The sequence below is a fragment of the Numida meleagris genome, chromosome 4 (genome assembly GCF_002078875.1).
Source record: "Numida meleagris isolate 19003 breed g44 Domestic line chromosome 4, NumMel1.0, whole genome shotgun sequence".
Lineage (NCBI taxonomy): Eukaryota > Metazoa > Chordata > Aves > Galliformes > Numididae > Numida > Numida meleagris.
The window spans coordinates 60,132,859-60,149,933 of NC_034412.1; the positions used below are offsets into that span (position 1 = coordinate 60,132,859).

Consider the following 17,075-nt stretch of genomic DNA (forward strand, 5'->3'; position numbering starts at 1 on the left):
TGGTGGGGATAGAGTTAATTTTCTTCCTAGTAGCTGGTATGGGGCTATGTTTTGGATTTAGGATGACAGTAAGGTTGATAACACACTGATATTTCAGTTGCAGCAGAGCAGTGCTTACACTGAGTCAAGGTCTTTTCAGCTTCTTGCACAGCCCTAACAGAAAAGGCTTTGGGGCACAAGGAGCAGGGAGGGGACAGAACCAGCGCAGCTGACCCAAACCAGCCAAAAGGATGCCTCATGCCGTTCGGCGTCGTGCTGGAGAGTAAAACTTGGGGGAGTTGGACAGGGGGAGCTGCTGCTGCTCAGGGACTGCCTGGCTGTTGGTCAGTGGGTGGTGAGCAATTAACACTGTGCATCAGTGGTTTTGTATATTCTTTCATAGTTTAGTTAGTTTCCCTTCCTTTTCTGTCCTATTAAACTGTTGTTATCTCAACCCATGAGTTTTAGTTTTTCTCCAGTTCTCTCCGCTGTGGGGAGGGTGAGCAAATGGCTGTGTGGTGCTTAGCTGCCTACTGGGTTAAACACAACATTCATCTAACTTAAAGTGAAATCACTCCTAAACTAGAATAATGGGTATCTGCTTGTTGATCTCTTGCATGCATTTCCCATCAATGCTAATTGTCACAGAAGTTCTCCCTTGAATATGATGCTGTTGAGGTAAGGAGAATTCTTATTACGGAATTCTTATGTCTTCTAGCACTGGGCAACTCAAAAGTAAATTCAGTAAAGACAGAGAAAGAATAAAACTGGAATTGAAAAAAGGCAAGATCCACTTTCTTACTTAGGGAGGTAGTTCGTATTTCTTTGTTGTTTGTTTTTGTTTTGTTTGGTATTTGATCCTGAAAGTAACAGCCTTCAGCCACATCAGCAGTTCTTAGAATGCTTGCAAAGTGCAAGGCTCTTTATAGAGTGCATCAGAGATTTAAGATGGAGGTTTTCTCTTCTGTAATTCCTTTGTTTTTCAGACTATTTATCATTTCCAGATAGTTCAAAGTTCTCAAACTCCAAAAAAAATGCTGTCAAGATTATTTTGAAGATACGAAACTTTTTTCTTGCTCTTCCTTTTTTTTTTTAATCCTCTTACAGAGTGTGTTACCCTGACTGTCACTGCTGTGAGCCTTTTCTCATTAAATAAACTGATTAAACTCTTGACTTAGCTGATTTGTTGAATCTTACTCCAGCTGACCCAGACAATACCTACCATAAATTTTGGTTTAAAATATTTTTTCAATACTTCCAAGGAGAGAGCTTGAAACTGACTTGATAGTGCCTAATGGACAACACTTCTAGTCTTGCTCTCCAACTCTCATGCCCACTTAAAAGCCTCCCCCTTTCCAGCTGGCAGCAGCCACTGCTGGCCCTAGGCAAGCAAATCAGGTATTGTATGGAGGGCAGGCAGAGAGCAGTGGACCATGTAAGGTTTTAAATTTCACCCATGCCATCCCATTTTCTTTTTTGGTGAATGGAAAAAATACTGTGTTCTCTGTAATTGCGATCAGAAGTGAATTACAAGGTCTCGCAAGCCAGAGAACATGAAAGTGCTAACTTCTTGTCGGGTCCTCATGGTAGATGGAAGAAGGAATAGGACTTGTAGTTTGCTGGTGAAATACGCCATGACTTACAGGCTGAATAAACCTGTAATTGGCCGTATCTTCTGTGAGGTTTCTGCTCCTAAGTGCATCAGCAAATGGAAATGAAGCAGATATGTATTTATTTTGAGAGCTTCAGCCAACACAAATTTTGAGGAAAGTGTTACACTCACTCTTATATGCAATAATTTGAAGGAGCTAAACCAGAAGATTTTTGCTAGGAAAGGATAGCACTTCTTTTTTTTTTCCTTCTGATGGTTTAAAGTCTCTACCAGAAGGTTTTTGTCCCTCTTACTGTAATGGTTTTCTGATATGCTTCTGGACAGATGTCAGAGTCAGTGAAACGGTCTTCAACTTGCCATCTGCTTTTTCAGGAAAAAAAAAAAAAAAATACTGTCTCCTCCCTGTAAAAACTAACTAACTAACTAAATTCCCAAGGCCCCTCTAGAAATACTGAAGATAGTGAATACTTCCTTAGCCCATGTCAGCAGTCACAGTCAACAGATAATTTTGGAAGACTTCCAAAAATAAACACTGAAAATGAGAAGCAACTGTGTCTTTTTTTGTTTGTTTGTTTAGTATTAGTATTCTTTTTTAAAACAAAAGAGTCATTAATTCAGAGGAAGAAAATCTCATGCTGATTATTAAATCCTCTGGGCCTGCTGAAGTATGGAGATTTTTCCAGTAGATGTTTTTCACATTTTCTTTTATTTCCATGAGGCATGTGAGAAACCAACATATTACTTAAAAATAACTACTAATAAGAAATTCCATAGATGAAAAGAAGAAAACAGTTTGATTCACAGTAGAGCTCCTAAAAAGGACCCAGCAACTAGTATTAATCTTACCAAGAGAAAAGTAGTGAGGTATAAGTTTCTCTGCAGAGTTGCACTGAAGAACAGAAACTCATTCACTTGTTAGTAAAACTTTTTTCATTTCCCTACTCCATCTATTCTTGCTGACAGATGCCAGAGACATTACATTACGTCCTTTAAGATCAGACCACAGATGCTTGTATAGTGCTAGCTTCATAAAGAGTTCTCATTTGCTCATAAAACACTACAAACTGATCAAGCTTTGTATCAACTTTAGGGGCTTTGAACAAAGTCCTGATACCTGTAAATCAGTGCTGTACAATGACTGTCTCATAATTAAATGGAAATTCTGTCCCTCACATCATATGCTAAAAGTACTGCCATATGATGCTTTTGAGCAGACAAGGCTCTATCATTTGCTGTTTTTGACCACTGAAGAATCACAGAACCACAGAATCGTTAAGGATGGAAGAGACCTCTAAGATCATCTAATCCAACTGTCCACCTACCACCAATGTTGCTGGCTAAACCATGTCCCTAAGTGCTACATCCACCCTTTCCTTAGACACCTCCAGGGACAGTGACTCCACCACTTACTTCCCTGGGTAGCTGGTTCCAATGCATTACCACTCTTTCTGAGAAGAAATTCTCCCTAATATCCAACCTGAATGAGAAATGAGGAATGTGAATGAGGAAGAAAGGCCTTGAATGGAAGTCATTAGTTTAAACCAACTTGTAGAGTTATCCAGAACGGATACAAGGGTCAGTACAGCTCTCTGGTTTGGGATATCTGTAGAATGGATGGATCCTGACTGGGAGAGTCATCATGACTGTTGTAGAATGTGTACAGAAATGACATCGGTTTCTGCTATTTCTCCATTTTTTTTCTTTCAGTTGTGCAAAGTCATTTCCATAACATACTATTTTGATTTAATTTCTATTGAAATCTGTAGTATTTTCTCATGTGGGGACTTTTAGTTGTATTAAGTGAAACTTGTCACTCCGGCTCTGGGCCTCAAGTATGTGAGATTGAACTTCCTACTAATTGGCAACTATTTTTTTCCTGGCAATATGCGCTGCAATTGTGTAGATGATGCCTAAAATGCCTAAAACAACAAAACAGTTGTTGTTTTAATTTGCTCTATCTCCTGTCACCATGAAGCTTTTCCAAGTACATCAGGGTGGTATTCTGTTTACAACAGCCTTTTAAAGTATCCTGATGAACTTTATAAAATGGAAGCATGTTAACCTTAGCTGGCTAAATTATTTTCTCCCACAACACAAGTTCAGGCGTAACACATCACAGGGACTGCAGTATAGTGTAGAAATAGCCAATCTTATTTGAAACAAACTAACTCCAGTTCCAGCAGCAGCCTTGCTGCAGGATTATGGAGAACAGTAATTTGCTCCTTGGGTGGATTTTCATCTTACGCTATTTTATAGCAGCTAGACTGCTAGGAATCAAGCAGGCTACTGCTGGCAAGAATGACAGAGGATGTGAAATTTTGTTGGTTAAAAATGAAAGTCTGTAAACACAAGTCTGTCCCTACAGGATAATTTTATAAGCCTGATCAAAGTTCTACAAGAGCAGGAGAGCAAAGGAAGCTTAAAACCACTTACTTTGACCTCTCATGTGAATTTGTTCCCATTTTTACAAAGAGATAAAAGTTGAGTTTTCCTGTTACCATTTTTTGGCTTCGTGTGATTTCTTTTCAGGTGCCAGGAAAAAAAAAAGTATATATTTTTAATTCTGAGGATGCAAAGCAGTCTTTTCTAAATCAGCTGAAGTAAGAATGAACTAAAAAGGGAACTAGCTCCCTGTAGAGCTGGAAAAGCTTTCACAGAATTAGGCCTGCAATCTTAATGTACAGAAAAATGCAGCACGAAACAATTCAGATAAAATTTGGATCACAGTCATCAGAACTGAAGTCATTAGTTATCATCTACTGACAAACACTCTAGGTAGCCTGCTACTTTTAGAGGCAGGAGACAACTATTGAAAGAGAATAGAAAAGAGAATGCCCTCTGATAATTAAAAGAAATCTCTCCTTATAATGTGGATCACATTTTATTGAATGGGATAAGTGTTACAGCTGAAGAAGAAAGGTTACAGAATGAGCAGCAGCACTGGAGCATTGCTTGTGTTGCCAGCAAGAATACATTTAGGAGAGCTGTGTTCTGAGCTGGAAAAACAGGTATGGCTATCAACTCAGTAATTGTTGGGTGTTTTTTATTTCCTTTTTTGGGAATGACAATAAGAAAACTATTCCATCATCAAAATTGCTTTTATGTTCATGGTATATATCTATCTTATGGCATCTGAATGGCAAATTACAAAGGATTTGGTATCTGATCCAAGAGGATTTTTTTTTCTATTGATTTTAAAGAAGGCTGGACCAAGGAGTTAAGGTCCTTTGTGTACAGCTTACTATTTTCTGCCCACCCCTTTTGTGCTTCAAATACAGCAAACCTGGATAGGGGGTCTTGCTGGGAGCTGCATGACTGGTGTGTGTAACACCCTACCTAGTCAGACTAGGGGTGAAGCTCATGAAAAAGTTTGTAGCACTCAACAGATCACTGGTTACTTTAGGGATTAGGACACAAGATTACAGATATCTAAGTACAAGCAAATAGTAATCACTTCAATGTTTACTCTCCCTTATTCTCAGCTTTCTTTTTTCCACAGCACTTGCTTATGATTTTCTAGCAGTCATCCCCTTTCATGGCTGTTTAAGCCTCTTTGTTTCCTACTAGTTTTTCCTTGGGTGAACAACAGGTATGCAGGGTAATTCTGTAGGCATAGCAAGACAGTGACAAAAAATAACTACCTTTGCTTTAGTGCTACGACTTTTAAGAAGGTTTATCTGTTGCCTGCTTGTTAAGGAAAAAAGATGTAACAGTGCCTAGGTAATTTAAAAAAACATCTTTTTGTTAGACTGGAACAGTGCATACATCAGTGAATGTTCAAGTGGGCTGTCACTTTTTTTACAGTGTTCTTCAGGCTTTACAGAGAATTTGCTTTATCTCATATATACAGATATATGTCTTGTTTATTGCCACAAATATATCACACTTTTGATATACCTGTTATCTGAATAAGTTTTCTGTACAGCTGAGCTCATAGTAGTTACAGTCAACCTTTTATTCACATTTTCTGCTGGTGTGAACATAAATCCCATCTGGAGGTACCAGACCTATTGTCTTTTCAGATTGATTTATAGTAAGTTTGAAAAATGAAGATTTGGATTTCATACTATGCTTAGGATTCTCTAAAATGCAGGCCTATGTTTGACACAGTCTAAAATACTATCACTTTTGTCCTAATTACATAATTATTTTAGTAAAAAGAACTAATTTCCCTGAGTTTTTTACATCTTCTCCTAATTACCCGTTATCAGCCAAGACTCCAAGATTTGGAAACTAACAGAATCATAGCATCATTAAGGTTGGAAAGTCCACTAAGATCGTGTAGTCCAACTATGAACCCATCACCACCATACCACTATATGACGTTACTCAGTGCAACACCTACGCATTTCTTGAACACCTCCAGGGACTCCACCACCTCCCTGGGCAGCCAGTGCCTGTTCCAATGCCTCACCACTTTTTCTAAGAATAAATTTTTCCTAATACCCAACCTGAATAATACACATCTTAGTGAAGTTCACTTAAATTTGCACTGGTATAAATAAAATTCAGGCCAGAATTTGAATCAGTTTAATTTTTAAAACTTTTAATTTTATATGCAAAAATTGCACATACGACAAGGTTCTCTTTAAAAGTGTAAAAAGTTACTGGAAAACATTGTTTTTTTCCCGATTTTTTACCAAAAAACAAGTATTTTATGCAGTTCGTCTTTTGCATGCAATTGTTATTATCAAAACAACTATGAATTTTTAATAGGTTTACTCTCCTCAATATTCTTTCCCCCTTCTGCTAAAAGCTTTTAATGGAAGGCCTTAACAAAGATATAAAAATGACTGTTTCCATTGGAACGTGCTTTGTTAATATATGAGAAACCTGCATGGCTAATGAAGGGAGGCTAAATAGTCTTGTGGTACAAGACAAAAGTACTCACCTGTTGATGCCATAAGGAGTCTCTTAACTCATAAAAATTGTCTTTGTTCATGCTGGGCCAAAGCTGGAAAAAAAAAAGAAAAAAAATGAGAAACCCAGAAAAGACAGCGGTTAGGAAAAAAGGCCTAAGCATTAGTCTTTCCACACGCAGGTAAAAGTAAAAGCATATAGATTTATTAAAGGATTTGCTTACAATTGAAAGCCTGCTGTAGAAATGTATATGGCAAGTATATTGTTACTACAGTGAGAATGTTCTCTAGATAAGAAATTCTTACTGAAGTAAATGAGAAGTTGACTGTGGGAAGACTTGCATTGTATGGAACGGTCATGACAGCTGAGCTTTATTTCAGACAGACATTTTTGAACCCACAGTTGGCAGTGACTCATGCTGCAGAACAATGACCTTACTTGTAACATCAGTATTTTGGGAATGCTGGTGTGAGAGACAGTAAATTGTTGTCTTTTCCATTACAAAAATATAACTGTATGACCTCCTTCAGTTTAGCAGTTATAAATTTCATGAGTAACACATAAATACAGCTTTTTAAACACGCACACCGTAGTTGTCTCCTGGTAATGTTTATCCAAAAAAGTAAGATGAAAAAACTGCTGTCATTAACAACTTGAAATGGTCTTACATTACTTCAATCTCAAAGCAAATTTTTTCTAAACCTATCTTTAAATAAGTACTTAACAGTAACCAACTTGATTCTGGCAGGTACACAACCTGTGTATACTGTTTTTCAGCAAGATAAAAATTCTATCTGAGCAGTTTCAGAAGTAAGCAGAAAGCAAAAAGAATGTGGTAGAAAGATCTTGTAAGAAGCCTCCAGTGAGAAGGGTATGTTTTAGAAACTTCATCAGAGCTAGCAGGACGAGTAGGTTCTACACGCAAAAGTAGATGACCATTAGAGAGAGATGTTGCTTACGGCTTCAGAAGTATAAACCACTGCTGTCCTTCTGTGAGATGATTCATTCAACTTACAGAACAAGTTTTGAATCAAATCAACCCTTCTTCATAAGATCATCCAGGACGTTTTGCCACTTTTTCTCTTTTTGTTATGTCAGGTTCATGCTCAGAAATTGTAATATGAATAAATTAGAAATAAATGGGTTTAAATACATTTGGTTATGCAAAGGCCAACAAAAGATATACATGTAACAATCATTTATTTTCTCCTCTGTCTAGGAATACTAGAGTCCAATGATAGACTACTTAAAAATGATATAATTATTTCATTTTTAATACACTAGGTTGTTGGTGTGGCTCAAGCAATTAATAAGAAATCTGGAACCGGTGGGACTTTCACGGAACAAGATGAAAAGGTACAGAAGCTGGAGATTTATGTCTCTGTTTACATAGGAGAGCAGGGGTTGAATATGTTACTACTTTTCACACTGATCAGACATTTTAAAGTTACGAAAAATGAAACGCCTCTAACAAGTGAAAATACCTTGCAATATTGCAGAGTTCTTTGCTTATAAAGCCATGAGAAAAGTAGATGGGATGTAGTTTAATTTCTGGATCAGAATGGTACCTCTCATATGTCTCTGAAACAGAAGCTTACCCTACTGAAATACACTTAAGGACAGTTTCATACCTTATCATAGGCATTATCTTTTAAGAACTGATATTAATTCTCTTGGCATCTCTGACAATATGTATTTTGAATATTAAAATTTGTCTATTTTTTTAAATACTGTATTGCTTCCCAATACAGTAATTGCAGGAAGAGAAAAGCCTTGGATAAATTATAAACAATATATGAGATATCAGAAGAGGAGATGGCAACTTGACTCCCAGTTCTCACATGGTAGTTGCTTTCCAGACATTTCTGGAACTCACATTAAATTTGCATAGCAAAAAAGGCTGAAGAAGGTGATTTAATCTTCATCAGTAAAAAAATCAGAATTTACTCTTTCCTTTTGAAAACTTTCCCATTTAAAACAAAATGCATACAGAGCATCTACAAGATACCAATTCATCCCATTCAGATAGTGAAAAAACTTGTGGTTTTGTTATGTTAGCAGAATTTTATTTTCACTTCAGAAGAGACTGAATTCCATAAAATAACAGATGCTGATTGTCTGTACTATGTTTTTCTAGGTAAAAACTGTATTGTTGCAAAACGACTTGATTCTTTTGATCTGCTGCTTCTTCCAATCCTACTTTCACCAGGATAAACTTGAAAGACTATTCTTTTAAAAAAGGGAGAAGAGATTCTTGAGGAAAAGAATTAAGAGTGACTGAAAAAAACCTGAATACATAATTGCCAAAAATATCTTTAAATATCGATTAATACCTCAAAGTGAAAAAATGTAACAGTTTATCTTTGAATAAAGCTAAGATGCTGTGAGACACTATCTTCATCAGAAGCTTATGTTTGTTTGTTTTCAGGATTTTGCTGCATATTTGGCATTTTGTGGAATTGTTCTTCACAATGCTCAATTGTATGAAACATCTTTGCTTGAAAACAGGCGTAATCAGGTACGATCAACAGGTTTGTCCCAAAAATACAAAAATTATTGTTAGCTACAAATCACTGCATTCTGCTGGTTTTTTCTCATACGGTAGCTGTTCCTTGGCAATTTTTAATTTCTCTAATTGAATATTGTGTATCATCCTATGTCAATATACTAAATATTGCCTGAACTTACCCTGTGGCTCACTGTGTATATTACACAGCCAGAGGCTTCCATACTCCAGAAATTTCAGGTAAAATTACCCATACAAAATTGTAGAGGTTATACAGATTGCTCTTTCAGTCTCCTACAACTATAAATAGTCACTAACAATATTTAACAATATTTTCCATAATGATCAGACAGGAAATAGAATTTTCTTTTTACTCTATGTAATTGATGGTTTATTAATGCCATGGCCTCTGTGAGTGGAATATGTCTACCCTACATGGTATGAAAAGTTTTTGGAGAAACAACTAAGCAGCAGTTCTTTTAATAACTTTCTGGTAGGTCTGAGTTTCCACGTGAATATCAGTGTTTGTAAATTGGTACAAATTTGGATAATCTTTTCAAATTGGTTCCATGCTTCCTGTGGGGATAAAGGGAATATAATTTACTTGCATCTGACCAGCTAAGTTCTTCAGCAGCAGCTTTGAAATATGACAGGCTGCATCTAAATGATGTTTTCACCAAATGAGTTCATTAGGATTTGTTTGAATTACAAGGAATAATTGTGTTTGAAAGTCTTAAGTAATTTAAATATCACAGTTGACGTTCTTATAATGCACACATGAGCCATAGGAAACTATTAGGTTTCCTAAGGGCAAATTACTGTGTGTGGTCTGGACTTCTCAAATTACATTTGATCAGCTGTTAATGCCAAAATCTACTCTGTTTCTCTGACTGAAAACATCAGACAGCTAAGTATGCTATCAATTTCTTCCATCAAACATGTCAAACTGGCTATTAATTACTGCTGCCTTGTGGTCTGTATGAGAGCCAAAGCTTAATCTTTGTCACAGATGTATGTGTTGACTTCCTTGGTTCAGGGAATAGGGGAAGAATCATACAAAGTAATAACTAGTTATTGCTTTCATCACAGTTAGTCAAATTTTCATAAAGACCTCTATTCCAGGTGCTTCTTGATCTTGCCAGCCTTATTTTTGAAGAACAGCAGTCTTTGGAAGTAATTCTGAAGAAGATAGCTGCCACCATAATATCCTTCATGCAGGTGCAGAGGTGTACCATCTTCATAGTGGATGAAGACTGTACTGTGAGTAGGTTTTTTTTATTTAAAGGCAGAAGTGCTTATTCCCTAGAGGAGGTATGGGCATCCCATAGGCTGCAGAAAAGGAGCAGGATTTTATTATGTAATAATCACTCTCACAGTATTTAAGAGAGTAACTCCTGCACACAAGAATACAGAAGAGGAATTTACATAATGTGTGTATTCACATAGTCACAATGTCTCTGCATGTCAACTAAACTCCAGCACTTACTTTCCAGTCTGTAGTTTGAATCGTTAGTGCAGAGAGAATCTAATTGCTCCCTACAGTTAGGATTCTCGACTATAAGAAAAAAACCTATGTGGAAAGCAATGCACATTTGTCGAAATGTTTAAAAGGCATTGATGTCCTCAGGCAAAGTAGATATTATGTGCTCTTGGTCTGGAATTGAATTAATGTTAAAATCTGGAACTTCTAGAGATAGATGGCACAGCTTATATACTGGCATTTCTTCTCAGAGTGATCAGTAGAGATTCAAGATACTTCACTGATACTAAAAGTTACATCAAAAATACTTTTGTCATAGGATTCTGTACTGTTGCTGCTTGATATGAAATGAACAATTTTATACTTATCTTTTTTACAGAAGAGGTGTTGTTAATTGCAACAGGCTTTTCACATGAATACTGCTGCTCTTAGTTAAAACATCCACATCTGTAAATTAAAATATTTTCTTGTTTTTTCAGGATTCATTTTCTAGTGTGTTTCATATGGAAGCTGAGGAATTAGATTCAGCAGAAAATCAGAAAAGGTAAAACAATGAAATTAAGCTTTTGTTAACCACAGGAAAATGTTCAAAAAATTATGCTTTTAATATTATTTTTCATAGTAAAGGACCTGTGTACCATCTCATCCCACTGGGTACCACATATTTCTGCTATCTATTGTGGAGCAGATTTGTCCTGAAACATACACAGGCAAACTGTCACACCAGGAAGTCTAGGAGAACAAGGCCTGGTCTCTCCACTTTTTCAAGTCTCAGTACATAGTTACAACTCAAGGGTGGGCTGCAATTCAAGGAATATGATTGACAAAATCAAAAGAAAAGTCCAAAAGTTCTAACTTTCAGTCATCTTCAAGAAATGACTAAGAATTTAAAGTGAGAGGAAGAAAAAGTTGTAAAAATAGTTGAATTCAAATATTCAGATTACACAGTTGGCAAAATTTAATCTGAACCTCTCTCCATATTTAAATTTTGAAAATTATTGCCTCCATAACCTGTCTGTCATCACAAGCAGTTGATTCCAATAGTGTCAGAAGAGTGAGACACAGTCCTATCAAAAATACATTACTACGGATGTCGTGTCCAGAGAGAAAATGAAGATTTCCATACCTTTGACCTTTTTTTAGTGAACATTTCTGATATGAAATTTAATTATATGTATTTGAAAATGAACTCCAAAGCGTGTGGCTAAAGCAAGTAACTGTTGAACTGCATTGCGATTTTATACAATGTACAATCAGAAAGTACATAGGTACAGAATGGTCATAAGATCAGAGGATAACTGTTTACTTCCTCTTCTACACTATGGAGATGGTAAAGAGACAGACTTTACCTTTCTATTTATTATCCCTTTTATGGTTACTAGTTGATGTACCAAAATTTAATTTCCTGCTCGCATGGACCATCACTAAATTATTTCTTGTAACTGATAGGGAGGGAATGCTTGAACCTTAGTTGCATATCTGAATTTTGTTCATGAAACAGCACAGTTACATGCCATGGACTATGAGTCAGCCACTGGATTTAGAACTGATGCTTTGTTTTAAGTTCACAATATCAGGCAACACAAGGAATCTAATTACATGGATTAGATGGGAAGTGTTACTTTACAAGATATAATTTCAGGCTTATTACGTAATCAAGGACCCCGAATCACGCCCAGATCAGACTAGTGTTCAGAATTGTGGGGTATTGCCTTGTATAACCAAATTGGTGAAATAACAAAAGAATAGTTTTCTCCCTGTAGCACTGTGAACATCCTTTGCATGTGCACTTGCTCCAGAAGGATAACTAAAGTCAAGTCAAATGTCAGAGGAAACTGTAGGAGCTTGATGGTAATAGGTGCATTACTAGGACATACGCCCTCCTCCAGTGCTGGCAAAGGGTTCTGATAGAATTGAAATCTCCTAATTAAAAACTTCATGGCTATAAAAGCAGGAGATGACTGATCTTGCGAAGGTATTTTATGTCCCAATTTGGAAAAAACACCTCTACTTCAATAACAGAATCCTCATGCTGACTGTTCTTTTAGAACAAATTTGAAATAAACTTTGAAGTAGAAACTTCAGAAATATTACCAGTTGCGCTCAGTCTAAAGAATATGCAAATCTCATACAGTATTGATTTTTCAGGTGTGTCAGATTTGCAAATAGTTTGTTTTCAGAGTTGTTTATATCAGTGTAAACCCATTTGCTCATTCTTTGTCCTTCATCTGCATGTCCTGTATTATTTCTTAAGTTTGATGTTTGGTGTTAACATTTTGGAATATTAAAGAAACAGTGCAGTGTATAAATTAATCCTCCCAGTCATTTTGCAATGACAGCTGGATTAGGGTACAAGATTTGAACTCAGTTCCACTATATAGCTGTTGGTTATATCTTTCTTGGCCCTATAGATGAAGGATATTTACAATTACCTGCTTTGCATAATGGAATGACTTGATGTCATACTAAGCACACAAAAATAATATTGCATCTTTCAGGGACTATGATACAAACAAAATCAATTATATGTATGCTCAGTATGTCAAGAATACAATGGAGCCTCTCAACATCCCAGATGTCTGCAAAGACAGAAGATTTCCCTGGACAGTAAGTAAAATAAGCGTAGATTTGTAATTCAGAAATTAATTTTTCTTTTCTTTTTACCTTTCAAATCTTTCTTGCTTTCCCCTTAGTTTTGTTTTGTTTTTTAATTTAATGGTCACAGAATTCTGCAAACACAAAGAAACTTACTATGTTTGCTTTATAAAATTCATGATCAGTGCAGAAATAGTACAATACTCACACAGTGAGCAGGGTATCTCTACATCCATTACTAAAAAAGCTTAGCATTCATTTGTGAATAAATAGACACCATGATGTGGAGAGCTTGCAATACATTCTCTGGAAAGCATTTAAGTGAAGAATAGTTGGAGGTTTTCATAGTAATCCTCTGTAGCTTACTGTGATTGTTGGGAGGCTCTCAGAAGTTCCTTCCCTTTTATTCTCTCCCTTCCCTATTTATTTTTGGCAAAGCTTAATGATATGCATGCTGTTTTGCATCTTTGCTGTTTTGGATGAGCAGCAACTTCACTTTTCTATAGAAGCTTTTGCTTTACGCTTCATCAGATGTATGCTCATGGCATGATGTACTACTGAACACATACTGGAGAGCTAGTAGGGAAGGCCTGAGATTACAGTCATGGGATGCACTGAAAGTTGTTGTCAATATAAAGCAAAATTGTAATTCTGTGTTTTCCTCTCAATGCAGAATCTTGAAAGAAACTCTTGTTACTACAGTTAAGCCTGTAAGCTGGGGGGTCTCAGGGAGAGAAAAGGGAGAAGTTTTATGGTGATCAGCAGGTTTTTACCAAACTCTTTGTTCTGAGTCACACAACCAAAAGTTCAGAAAGTACAATGCTGACTGTGATTGTTCCAGTAAGTGGATAGGAGGAGCAGCATCATAGCGGGGAGCTATGTTGCTTTCCTTTTTCCGTGTGCAATGTTTCACTGATGTTCTGGAGTAGGATTTTATGAAGGACAGAGCAATGCAGGAATCAAGTGCTCTCAATAGTGTAGGGCACAAAATTATCTTAACTGCAGGAGTGGAAGTAAAAAAGGAATCGCATGGATATACTACATTAAATCATTAAAGAAATAAGCATCTATTTTGAAGACATTTTAAAATACATAAAAGGAATACCTTGAGAGTCATTCCAAATTACTCTCTGAAACAAAACTTTGTCAGTGGAGTCAGAGTTCTTACACATTTTCCCTGGAATCTAGATGATTTACACATTATGCATGTGAAAGAAACGTAATGAAAATAATGTTTTTAAACACAGCCACAGTGGCTGCTTCTTTACCACTACATAGGAGAAATCTTAGGCTGGACTGTAGGCAAAATCTTTTTAAAGCTGACAAACCATGGCATGAGGGAAATCCCTGGCGTACCTAGTAACCTAAAAATGCTGACTTGCCTCTTTCTTTGGAGAATGTTCAACGGTGCACTTACTCACTTTATAAAAAGGACTTTGTGCTGTCTAAATGCATTGGCAGCCAACGTAGTGACACGAGGCAGAAAACCAGTATATGTTTCTTCACAGGAAGGCCCTGATACTGCCTGCCTCAGGTTCAGTACATACAGAAACAGTACGTAAACCAGAGATTCAGCAGCCATGCATCTTTGTTCTCCCCTGAATCAACAAAGCTAGAGCAGTGGAGATAAAGTTCAAATATCTACAACATTCCTTAAAGCCATTTATGCCTGTTCTTGTTTAGTCTCCTTCCTTTTCATTAATACTGTGTCAGGTATTTTTTTTTAAGCACTGTGAACTGTGTTCTTATCTCACTCCATACAAGTTTGAGTTTCAGTGCATCTGAACTTTACCGTAGAACAGCAGGTTCTTCTTAGGGTAGCCTTAAACCAATTTTCATGCAAACTTGATTTAGTGTTTCTCAATTGCGTCTGCTGGAGAGGTCTAGGGAGAGATGCTGGCTCTAATCCTTCCTTTACAGCTGATTACACATGCACATCTTTTTAGACCAAAGTACAGAGAGCAGGAAATCCTAGTCTTGAGTAATCCATCTATCTTTTTGATAATGAGCTACTAAATATTAAATTCCCACAGTCATGTAAAGTATCCATCATAACATAATCCTTTAATGTTTTCTTCAAATAATCATACTTCGTATTGCCACTTACAAGCAATGTAGTTTTTGTGCATTTGCCTGCAAAAAGAGTTTTCAATCTCTTGCAGAGTATCAAATAGCAAAGCAATAGTAGTAAAAAACCAAACAGACAATTCACCCAACACCTTCGATTTGAAATATTAGTGTGTGCACATCTTTTGTGCCACATACAATTAGAGATTGGCCCTAATTTACTTCTCAGTAGAACTATGAGCTACAGAACAAAACTAGGTCATTTTCTCACCAGATATTTGAAAAAGATGCCTTGTCATTTTGTTCCACCCATCCACTCTCTTACCTCACGAATAAGTTCACTGTCCTTTTCTTGGAGCATGAAACAAACTTATAGCAAAATATACCCAGCCTAGCAATGATAAAAGGTCTCTGTAAGACTGCAGAACGTTTACCTACTTGGAAAACTGGTCATTCTTTGGATCATAATTTGGTCTTCACCAAGGCACCTTTCATTGTGTTGCTGGGTTAATTAAGGCATCTCAAACAAACGAGAAGGGTTTACAGAAAGTTTAGTGTCACAAAATACACTGTTAGCTTAATGATATGAACTCTTGTTTTATAACTTCTGTGGCTCTACTGCAAGTATAGGGGATATGCTAGAAATGGAATTGGTCAGTTAATTTCACAGCTCTTCATCTGATGTGAGTAGACAGGTGTCCTAAAGCTCAGCTGATTTCTTTTCAGTTGCATTGAGTGGAACACTTTGTCTTGGTGCAGAATTGCTTTTTTCATGAAAGTGAAGTGAAAGAACCTATCATAAAATTAACACATTTTTAGCACAACTTTACAAGTCCCTAGAAAGTCTGAACGGTGATTATCATCATTATCTGTATTATTATTCACCAAAGCTTGTATCAGATGTAATGTTTATTACACCATCCAGCCAAAGATGTGTAAACTCTTCAAAGACATGGTTGCTTTCTGAAGGAACATGTGTAAAACAATAATGCAAACTCCAGCTTCGCATTTTCACTTCAGGTACTTAAGCACTGGCCTTAAAAATTGTAACTGTTTTGTTTTTTGTTTAACAGACTGACAATGCAGACAGTGTAAGTCAACATATAAAGAGTTTGCTGTGTACACCAATAAAAAATGGGAAGAAGAATAAGGTGATAGGTAGGTATCTTTAAAAAAAAAAATTCTACAAAAAATGTTTTTGTACATTTCATGGAAATATTTCTGTGTTCCACAGTACAGTCTCAGCAACAAATGCAGAGGAAAATTCTTAATTATGATGCTTCCAGCCAACAAGTCCATTGCAAACTTGCCTGTAAATTGCTTACCTTACAAGTTACCAAGTATCTACAACACTCTTGTGATACTTCAGCATTTGTATAGATTCAAAATAATAATAAAAATACTTAGCCACAGTCTGGATCTTCAAAGATGGATAAATACCTGAATTGTTTAGAGGATCTAATCCTAACGACACTTCAGGGAATATGCTTAATGTGTGTTAAGTCTTTCGGTGAGTTTCAGATTCTCCTTAAACAAGGTTATAATGATGCTTTTGGAAATTACCAGGACTTACCTGTACCATGGGAATTGGAATGCATGTCAGAGTGCTATGCTGGCAACAATAAGCTCCACAGCGAAACAGAACATAAAATATACTGACTTCCTGATAGTAGCATGAATGCAACTTCCTCAACCTTACAGAATTTGGCAAGAAAATCTTCCAAGAGTGCAATTTTATTAATCTTCAATTAATTGTTGTTGAGAGTTATGACAAAACTACATAATCAATGTCTATATTAAATATGAGATCCCTTTTCCATGAAGACAGATCCTATTATATATTTCCTGAAACAGAAAGAGAAGCCTTGTTTTTTCTGAATTGAGTTCCCTGAAATTTCTTTATTAGCTTCTTCAGTGAGTTCTTTTATTACTTTGTTGTATATATTCTACCATACTCTAGAAGACCAAGATAAAAA

General features: G+C 36.3%; 2 protein-coding genes across 12 annotated transcripts in view; one reads left to right on the forward strand and one right to left on the reverse strand.

Annotated features, from left to right (window-relative positions):
• LOC110398611 (skin secretory protein xP2-like) overlaps positions 1-17,075 on the reverse strand; it is a 184,303-nt gene that overhangs the window by 124,941 nt on the left and 42,287 nt on the right. The window contains exon 3 of the transcript XR_002438495.1: positions 6,483-6,545. The gene's annotated coding sequence lies outside the window, so the exon portion shown is untranslated. The remainder of the gene's footprint in view (positions 1-6,482; positions 6,546-17,075) is intronic.
• Positions 1-17,075, forward strand: part of PDE5A (phosphodiesterase 5A) — a 64,058-nt gene that overhangs the window by 16,802 nt on the left and 30,181 nt on the right. For all 11 annotated transcript variants that reach the window (XM_021396410.1, XM_021396411.1, XM_021396421.1 and 8 more), the window contains 6 exons: positions 7,736-7,807; positions 8,880-8,969; positions 10,080-10,217; positions 10,917-10,981; positions 12,936-13,044; positions 16,173-16,257. In XM_021396410.1, the coding sequence (XP_021252085.1) occupies positions 7,736-7,807; positions 8,880-8,969; positions 10,080-10,217; positions 10,917-10,981; positions 12,936-13,044; positions 16,173-16,257 (559 nt within the window). The remainder of the gene's footprint in view (positions 1-7,735; positions 7,808-8,879; positions 8,970-10,079; positions 10,218-10,916; positions 10,982-12,935; positions 13,045-16,172; positions 16,258-17,075) is intronic.